The 9183-nt window shown below is 30.8% G+C and overlaps 1 protein-coding gene across 1 annotated transcript; it reads right to left on the reverse strand.

Moving 5' to 3' along the window:
- Positions 1–5582: 5582 nt before the first annotated feature.
- LOC105141417 (casparian strip membrane protein 1-like) lies at positions 5583–6728 on the reverse strand. Its single transcript, XM_011048625.1, has 3 exons — positions 6375–6728; positions 6068–6191; positions 5583–5950 (listed from the first exon to the last, which is right to left on the reverse strand). Exons 1-3 carry the CDS (start codon positions 6632–6634, stop codon positions 5735–5737), a joined length of 600 nt encoding a protein of 199 aa, XP_011046927.1. The 5' UTR covers positions 6635–6728; the 3' UTR covers positions 5583–5734.
- Between the last annotated feature and the right edge of the window lie 2455 nt (positions 6729–9183).

The raw sequence follows: 9183 nt of genomic DNA on the forward strand, positions 1-9183 counted from the left end.
ATGTTTTGTAAGAGCGAATTACAAAATTAACCTTGTAAGATTTAGTTGGTTGTTTCATCCTTGTCTAGGTTGCTATTAAATACATGGGTTTAGAAGAGTTTGCAATTAAGAATGATAATTTAATCCAAATTTAATGAATACCAACTCGAATCGATCTAAATGGGTGGATTTTTTTTTTTATCTTACCCGATGCATAATTGATATTGTTAAACCCAACTTGAAACTTAACCTGATTCAATCATGTCTTAACCTGATTTGATTAGGTTAATCGAGTCACTGGAGTTTATCCATATCAACTTTTAACCCGATTAAGAAAAACCCATCTTAGGATAGGTTTTGAATTAATGGATTAATAGATCAACATGCAAGGACAAGTGATAATATATGGTTGCATTAACTAAGCTTAAAAATGCTGATTCCAATCTAAGTTCAAGCTTAAACAAAACCAAAAAAGAAAAAAAATCTACTTTTAAGTTAAGGTAATACAAAAGGATGTTTTTTCTTTCCTTTTCGTTTTGAATTCCTTACAAAAAATTAATTATTATTGTTATTGTTGATGATAAAGTTATGAAAACTTCAAACGAGATTAGGCTTTCCACTACTGGATACCAGGTTAGAATGTGATAGGTTGGAATATAAGATTAGTTGTTCTTGACAAACAAGTCTCTTATTAAAACAAAGGGCACATCGATACTTAAGTTAGTAAAATGTAAGAGAAAAAATCTATAAAAGAGTAAAGAAAATGAGAGCAAGTATTTATAAGTGTTTTTATATGAACTTAAACTGACATTCCTTACCTGAATGTTTACCTAGTGACCAAGGTATTTATAGAAATTGGTCACACTATCTCACCTTATAGAGTCATGAAGAGTGGCATTATAGGTACCTCAGTATGTGGAGTTGTGGATACTTTATGAATTTTAAAGAGATGTATCATTGATGGATTGGTTGATGCTCATCAGTGGTTGCGGTGCTTGTGTTATTGATGAAGAAGTTGGTTATTAATAATGTCATATGTGTGCAAAAAATAATCATTAGCAAGAACAAAAATGTTTGCTTTATATAAAAAATTTAATGAATACTTAGTTGGGTGGTGTGCGACACCAACATCTCAAAATTATAATATATTGAGGTGTGTGCTTGATAGGAAAGCCCTTATAGCTGGTAAGGGTGAGAAAGAGAAAGATGAGTGGGTAGAGATAAAATGTGTGAGAGAGAGCCATTCAAGATGGTTTGAACGACTATGAATTATAGTTTTTTGGGTCTAGCTTGAGCAATTAGGATGTAATATTTTTTTTTTCTAATTTTAGAAATTTATTTTTTATGCTCCTTCATCCCCTCCACAAGTCTTTTTAAAAATCACGTTTGAAAGATTTGACTAATGAAATAGAAAAAAATACTTAATATTTTATATAGTTGATGTTACCTTTTTATGACTTTTGTTATCATGCATACAAAAGAGATGAGTGTTTAATAAATTTATTTATTTCTCTTAAAGTAGAACTTAGTTATTTAGAAAATGAAAAATATTTTATGTAAGAGTAGTGTTAAGACTCTGTTTATTTGCTGGAAAATAATTTTTTTTGAAAGTAAATTCTAAAAAAATAAATTATTTTTTGATGTTTGGTAGTGTAATGAAAAATAAGTTGGAAAACACTTTCTAATATTTGATTATGTCATGGAAAATGAGTTAGAAAATAATTTATTAATGTTTTATTTTTTTCAAGTGTATTAACATAATAAGGAACAAATTTTACAAATTAAAAAGTTGAATGAAAATAAAATTGAAAAAAAAATATAATTATATAAATTATCTCAAATGAAATAAATAATGATCAAAATAATAGAGATTAAATCTAAAAAAATGAAATATGAAGAAATTAAAATAATAATAATAATAATTAACATTTTATCAATTATTTCAAATAAAATAAGTAACAATCAAAAGAATGAGGACCAAATTTAATAGATAAAAAATTTCAATAAAAAAATAATAAGAAAAAATCACGTAACAATTATAAAAGATAAAATTAAAAATTAAATATTTAAAATAAAAAATATATAGTAATAAAAAAAAATTAAGGATTAAATTTGATATAATCAACAAATAATATGATATTTTTAAAATTTTTCATAATTTTCAGAAAGTATTTTCAACCCAAATTTTCCAAGAAAGACATAGAGAAATTGTTTGGAGACACATAGAATTCAATAGACATTGTGAACACTACTATTTTTATTGAAAAGTTCAGAAGATTTTCTCATGCAAGTGGAGATATATTTTTTAGAAATTATCTTATCCCAAGTAATGCATCTTAGAAATCTTTCCTTATTTGTTCGAGTTGCACTTCCTTTTTTATACACTGTTGGATATAACTCTTGATGATTAATTTTTCTATCTTATATTTTACAGTATAACATTCCTTAATATCATGAATATAGTCATGGTAAAAATGATAAAAAAAAAATTGTGGTATCTTATATTCATGCCACTCTTTATAGATGAAAAGTGTTGCATAAATTCCATTTTTTTAATGACATTCATTACCTTATCTCGTATAACAGCTAGAGTAGTAGTCATAAGCTCATGGAATACTAGACAGTTATGAATGGATCCTTTAATGCTTTTTAGATGCCTGTAAAAGATTGATGGTGTTAAAGAAATTCTACTCTTTATGGATGAAAATAAAGATGTTATTGTTTGTTCATGCTTATCTTATCTACTTGAAAGTGGTTTTCTATTACCTTTTTCACATTAAGAAGAGTTCAGTTAGGGTGAGTATATAGTCTTTCATATAAAAAGTAGTTATAAACACTTTTAATTAAAGCTTCATTGGCAATAAGTTTGATTAAATTCTCCACACTTACCATTTTTTTGTTAAATCTTTAAAGGTATGCTTTGATACTCTTATCTTATCCTTGAGCAATGAAAAAAAAGCTTAACATCACTTTTTTTGGTTGATATGTTAATGCTGAAATGGAAGATAAGTTCAATGCAAAGGTCATGAAGGTCAAGGATGGAGCTAAGCTTAAGGCTTTAATGCCATATCTGAGTATATCTATAAAATGTTATTATGAGGATTTTGTATATAGCATCAGCCTTATTTATAACCAGGTCTAGAATATTTCTCATGTTTCGTATGTGCTTTCTTAAGTCTGTAAAGTCATCATAGTTGTCTAACTTGGCCTTTATAGAGATGCAATATTTAGAGGGATGAGTATATAACACTTGATGACAAAGTGAAGAACCTTTTATTTGATGAAGGCGATGTTCATTCTTAAAGGATGATGTAATTACTTTTTTATCTTATGTTTTTGCCTTTTTCAATGGGGAGCTTATAAACGATACTTAAAAAAAGGATTGATGGTTGAAGTCATTGTTATGACTAGGATTTGTTAAGGAGTGCTCTTTATAGTAGGAGCAACTTATTTGGACAATTAGAGTACGAATGTTCTCATGTCTACTAACTTTCATGTCATTTTACCTTATTTCTTTTGGAAACATGAATTATCTTTTTAAATTCAATAGTGTATGCAATGAAGCTACATGTTTTATTTCTCATTGAAAGAGTGCAAGAGTGTGAAATTATTGTTGTATGACTAGAACAACATTGTTAAACATTCTCACTTTGATAGGAGAGTTGTTGGGGGATCTGAACGAGTTGAAGTATTTGTTATGGGGAGGTTAATAATTCTTTCATGTCCTAAAGTTTCCAAGTAATTGATTATGAAAAGAATTTTTTAGTGAGGGGTGTGAAAAAGAAATGAACCAACTTTTATTCAAGTTTCTAGAAACGACACCATTGATAAAGTTGTGAAAGATTTAGAATGTATTGGGTTTTTCATGATTGTTTTTTATGTTAGAATATGATGGGCTTGAATTTATGCTTTTGTCTTTATTTTTTATTGTTCTTGAAAAATAAGTTTTTTGACAAAAGAATGAATCATTTGATATTTAGGTTAGTAAGATTTTAAAAAGAAAAATGTGCAAAAGAGTAAAGAAAATGAGAGAAAATGTATATGTTAGTTTTCTTATATGAAATTAAATTGCCTCTCCTACTTGAATATTTATATAATAATTAAGATATTTATAGACTTTGATTAACCTAGCTTACCTCGTGGAGTAAGTGTGTTGCAAGTCCCTCTATGTGTAGAGTTGTAGGTACTTTGTAGAGATGAAGAGCTGCATTATTGAAGGTTAGGTTATTCATTATTGGTTGTGATGCCTATTGATGTATAAGTTAGTCACAACTAATGATACAATATACGGAGAAAATAAATATTAATATTGGCAAGAAAAAAAGTCCTTGTCTTGCATGGAAAATTTGATGTGTGTCTAGTTGGGTAATGCACGACAATGGCATCTTGAAATTAAAAAATATATTGAAGTGTATGCCTAAAAGAAAAGGTTGTTGAAACTAGAGGAGCTGGTTAAATCGAGTTTGTAGTGAGGATTGCAATCTTAAATAGTTTTTTTATTTATAGGAATAAGGGTGTGGGTGCTCACCATTTCCAATCTATTTAAAGCTTGCTTTTTTTTTTTTTCATTTTTGATTAAAAGCCGAGAAGAAAGTTGTGAGAAGCAGGGGAGCATAAATTAGCTGGTCCCCAGCTGAAGGCAATAACAAGTTGATTAGAAAACATCAACTATTCAATTAGCACTTAGAAAGGACTTTCTTGAAAATAATTTTCTTAGTAACCTTTTGAGTTGTGCTCTGTACCTTGCGACTATATCATATATAGATGAGCCCTATGTGCCTGATACAATGGCTCTAGAATTCCCTTTGATGTATGACTAATTCTCAATTTGAAGATACTTGACAAGAATTTGAAAGCAGGTTACCATTTTAATTCCGAGGGAGGAATATTTACTGGGATTATGATTATCTCACCTTTTGTAACTAATGTTCAACAACCCCTCCTCTGGCTTAAGCAAGGCAATTATATTTTGATTAGAAGTTTTTATTGAAGACTTAAGCCTGCTTGAAAGTGTGGTTGCTATTGCTTTTCAAATAGCTTTTCGTGCCAAAATGCATGTCAAAGATGTTTTTTTATTTTTTAAAAATCATTTTTGACATTAGCATATCAAAATGATTTGAAAACACTAAAAACATATTAATTTAAAGTTAATAAAAAAATAAAAAAATTTCAAATTTTTTTAAAAATACTTTTAAAACGTAGAAACAAACATGTTAGTTGTTGTTGCTGAGGAAATGGAGGTGAGCTATATTAGATTTTGAGTTTATTTGATAGAAGTGGTTTTTAAAATATTTTTTATTTTAAAATATGTTAAAATAATATTTATTTTTTAAAAAGTTTATTCTTGATATTAGTATATTAAAATGATATGGGATTATCAATAAAATAATTTAAAATAAAATAAAATTAAAAAATTAATTATTTTAAAAATACTTTTAAAATATAAAAATAAATAAACTTGTATATATTTGATCTCATGGCTTCAAGAGCTTTTTAAGTAATTTGTGAAGTTATAATTTTATAATAAGCAATAATGTTTAAACCGTAAATCCAAGCATATTCACAAGTGACACAGCTATATATATATATATAAAACACTTCAATTTTCATTGTAATCATCTCTTACATTACTGTAAATCACACCATTACTCTCACCATTATACAATAAGAACACTGAAAATAACAATGATAACAACAACATAAACACCAAACAAGTCCAGAGATAAAACAGAACAAGTTTCACTCTTTTTTTCTCTTAATGCCTTCGCAGAGCGAAAGCTGAAAGCACAATCAAAAACACGAAGATGACAGCAGTGATGAGTGATGCCACCACAGCTCCACTGACTTTCTGGCAGAAATCACCATACTGTTGACAGATAGCAAGCCAGTTTGTGTTTGGGTTGCCATTGTGGGCCAAGTAGACTATGGCAGCAGCTGCAGCCCCAGCAGCGGGGTTTTGGGGAAGTGCAACCTGAAAAAAGAAAAGAAAAGGGGGGGGGGGGGGGGGGTTGAGATTTTCTTGTTAAAATGAGTTGAGAATTTGGGTTTCACAGCGAGATGTTAATTACACAACATTTAGAGAGCTTACAGTGTCCAAAATAATCAGCAGGAGCCTTGGTCCAACTGCATGTGGGCGGACAATACCTACTATGGAGAGTGGAAGGGAAAGGACCAGGTAGCCACCAACAAATGCGGTTGCAATGACGAAAAACCTGAAAAAAGAGATGCCTTAAAATTTCTGTAGAAATCTCCATACCTTCTAAATAGGCTACTATGTTGATTTCACGCCACCGGCCCAAGACATTGTAACAAGTATTATCCCAAAAGGCGTGTTATTGTGTGTAAGAATTCAGTGCATATTATACTATCCCTAGCAACAGGTTAAAATCACATACTGGAAAGTGGGAAGATCATCATAGCTAGCTTGGAACTGGAAGAATTGAGTGAAGAATGGGAGGGTTTCTTCACTAGTTCCCATGGCAGCAGCAGCAGCTAGAGCAGTCGCAATAGCAGCTAGCCTTAGAATGAAGTCAAATATGGCAATCCCCTTCCCGTATCCTCCCTTTTCATCCCTGGAAACAGCTATGAGAGGTGCTTTTCCTTTAGCAACAGAGCTAGACTCTGGGATATCAATCGCTGCTGATTCACTCTTCATTTTCGCTCTTTAGAGAGTGGAGACCTGAGGACGGTTGTTCTATGAGGGTTAGCGAGCAAAGAATCAGGAGTTGCTGTGAAGTGATTGGGTGGATGGATGAACCTTATATAAGGAAACCAGCAAGAGTTGGTCTATACCCCAGGCTAAGAGGAGTTGTTGCTAAATATTTTCAATTCCATCTGATCAGGTTCTATAAGAAAGCAAGTAGAAAGGTGATGGCCATCAAGATTAGTTAGCCCTGCTTCAAAAAATGAAAGCCTAACAACTCCATTAAATCATTTGTGCTTGTCAAATTCTTGATAATCAGCGTCGCCATTGTGCATGGAGATGATTTTATTGTGATATACCATGTATTATACCTTGGCTTATTTAGATTGAAAGATGAGAAGAGGGGATCTGTAAAAGAGCCTGGCGTAAATTTTAATTAATCACTTAATTTTCCATTACTAACAAGTACAGCTCTTTGCCGCTCACTCCAGATCTATACCCAGTTTTTTTTCTTTCTATTTTTTCTTGCTAGCATGTTTTCAAAAAAAATATTAGTGAAATAATTCTGTTTTAAAAAGTAATATAATATAATACAACATATATATATTTTGCTAGCAGATCAGGTTCTATAAGAAAGCAAGTAGACAGGTGATGATCTTTTTTTGATTTTTTAATAATTTCTTTTGCAGGTTACCATAACTATTTTTTGTTTGAGTTGGGCTATTTATTTTCGTTATCTATATTTTTATCATCTAATTAACTATACAAGCATTTGTTGATCAATCGGGTATATGTCCCAAGCTATGGTTATTTTTTTATACACGCTTGCATTACACTAATGTTTTTTTTTTAATTGATAAGAAAAAAAAAATTCTAACATGTGTCTTAGTGCGAGCCCACAAATCTTAGTATTTAATCAAATTAAAAGCGATGTCTTTATTGATTTAATTTTTTTTTCCTTTTGGTGTTTTTAATTAACGCCTCATAATTCCAAACACACAAGGTAATGCAAGAGGGCGTTGCGTAAAAAAAGTTCATAAACAAATACACTTGGTTTAAATGTAGATGTAGATTAATATTGGCATAAAATTCGATCGCAAAGATATTTAATAATAGAGGGTTTAATCACCCTCTTAAACAACAAGAAGTCTGTAGATTACTTGGTGGAGACAACATATGAGAACAGAATTTTCAGAATATTGTAGATGAGAAGATCTTTAGATGGATACTGCGGAGAAACACTGTTAAAGTGATCATTGTAGATGAGAAGTTCTCTACTTCTGGCACTGATTGTTCAAATAACCAAGGCATGGAGAATTTAAAATACAATCTCCGTTCTTCTTTCTGCATGCAGGTGGTAGCATTCTGAATTCCCAAGCTGAAATTTAGAATCATTCAATCCTATCATAATTTGCTTGGTGACGAAGATAGCAATGTGGAGCATGCTCTAAGAATCCTCCCTAAAAGGTTCTCTACAAAACAACGATCTTTCCTTGCTGCTCTTGTAGTCTGCTCAAGAGGTTAAACTTAAAAGGGTCACGCTCTCTTTGAATAGTAGTAAGGCACCTGTTCTTTCAAGTCTGCCTGCGACTTTGTTAGCGATGAGGTGACCGATGCTCTATTGGATTCCTTCCGAGCTGGTAAAATGTTGAAAGCCATCAATTCCACTACTATCACTCTTGTTCCTAAGGTTGCAAATGCGAGTAAAGTAGTGGGTTTTAGACCTATCTACTGCTGCACAACTCTCTATAAATGCATATCCAAAATCTTGCAGATGAAAATTTGTCTTTATTTCATTATTAGACAAAATCAACCAACTTTTGTACAAGATACGACGAGAACCGGAGAGAATGTTTTTAGAGCTCGATATTTAATCTGTAAATTGGCTACATGCTTGTATCTCCACCACCAGCTTTTCAGTGATTGTTAATGGCAGTCTTCGAGGTCATTTTAATGGCGAGAAGGGTTTGTGAAAAGGTGACCCGTTGAAATCTTATTTATTTGTGGTCGTGATGGAAGTCCTATCATGTTCGTTGAATGTTGCTGCTGCTAATGGAAGTCTCCCTTACCATCCAAGGTGTAAGAAAGTCTTTTTCAACTCACCTTTGTTTTGCTAGTGACCTCGTGTTTTTGGCTGCTGGAAACGTGAATGCTATTAACTCTGTGGTTACTATTTTTTATCAGTTCTGCTCATTATATGGTCTGATATTCAAACCTTCAAATTGTGAGGTTTTTTTAGGTGCTGAAACTGTTGCACAAATAGACAATGTTGCAGGATTTAAAATGAGGAGATTGCCTGTAAAGTATCACAGGAAACGGTGTTTAGCATTGTGGTACAGTGTTTTTTTTTTTTTTAAATTTGAATTTTTTTATGTTTGAATTATTTTAATATGGTGTTAAAAATAATTTTTTAAAAAATAAAAAAATAATTTAATGTATTTTCAAATGAAAAATACTTTAAAATACAACCTCTATCATATTTTAAAATAAACATTAATTAAAAAAAATAAAATCGGGCTTCTATAATGAAAAATCTATAGTATAATATATTATTTTTAAAA

Source organism: Populus euphratica, unplaced genomic scaffold (assembly GCF_000495115.2).
Source record: "Populus euphratica unplaced genomic scaffold, PopEup_1.0 scaffold144.1, whole genome shotgun sequence".
NCBI classification, from domain to species: Eukaryota; Viridiplantae; Streptophyta; class Magnoliopsida; order Malpighiales; family Salicaceae; genus Populus; species Populus euphratica.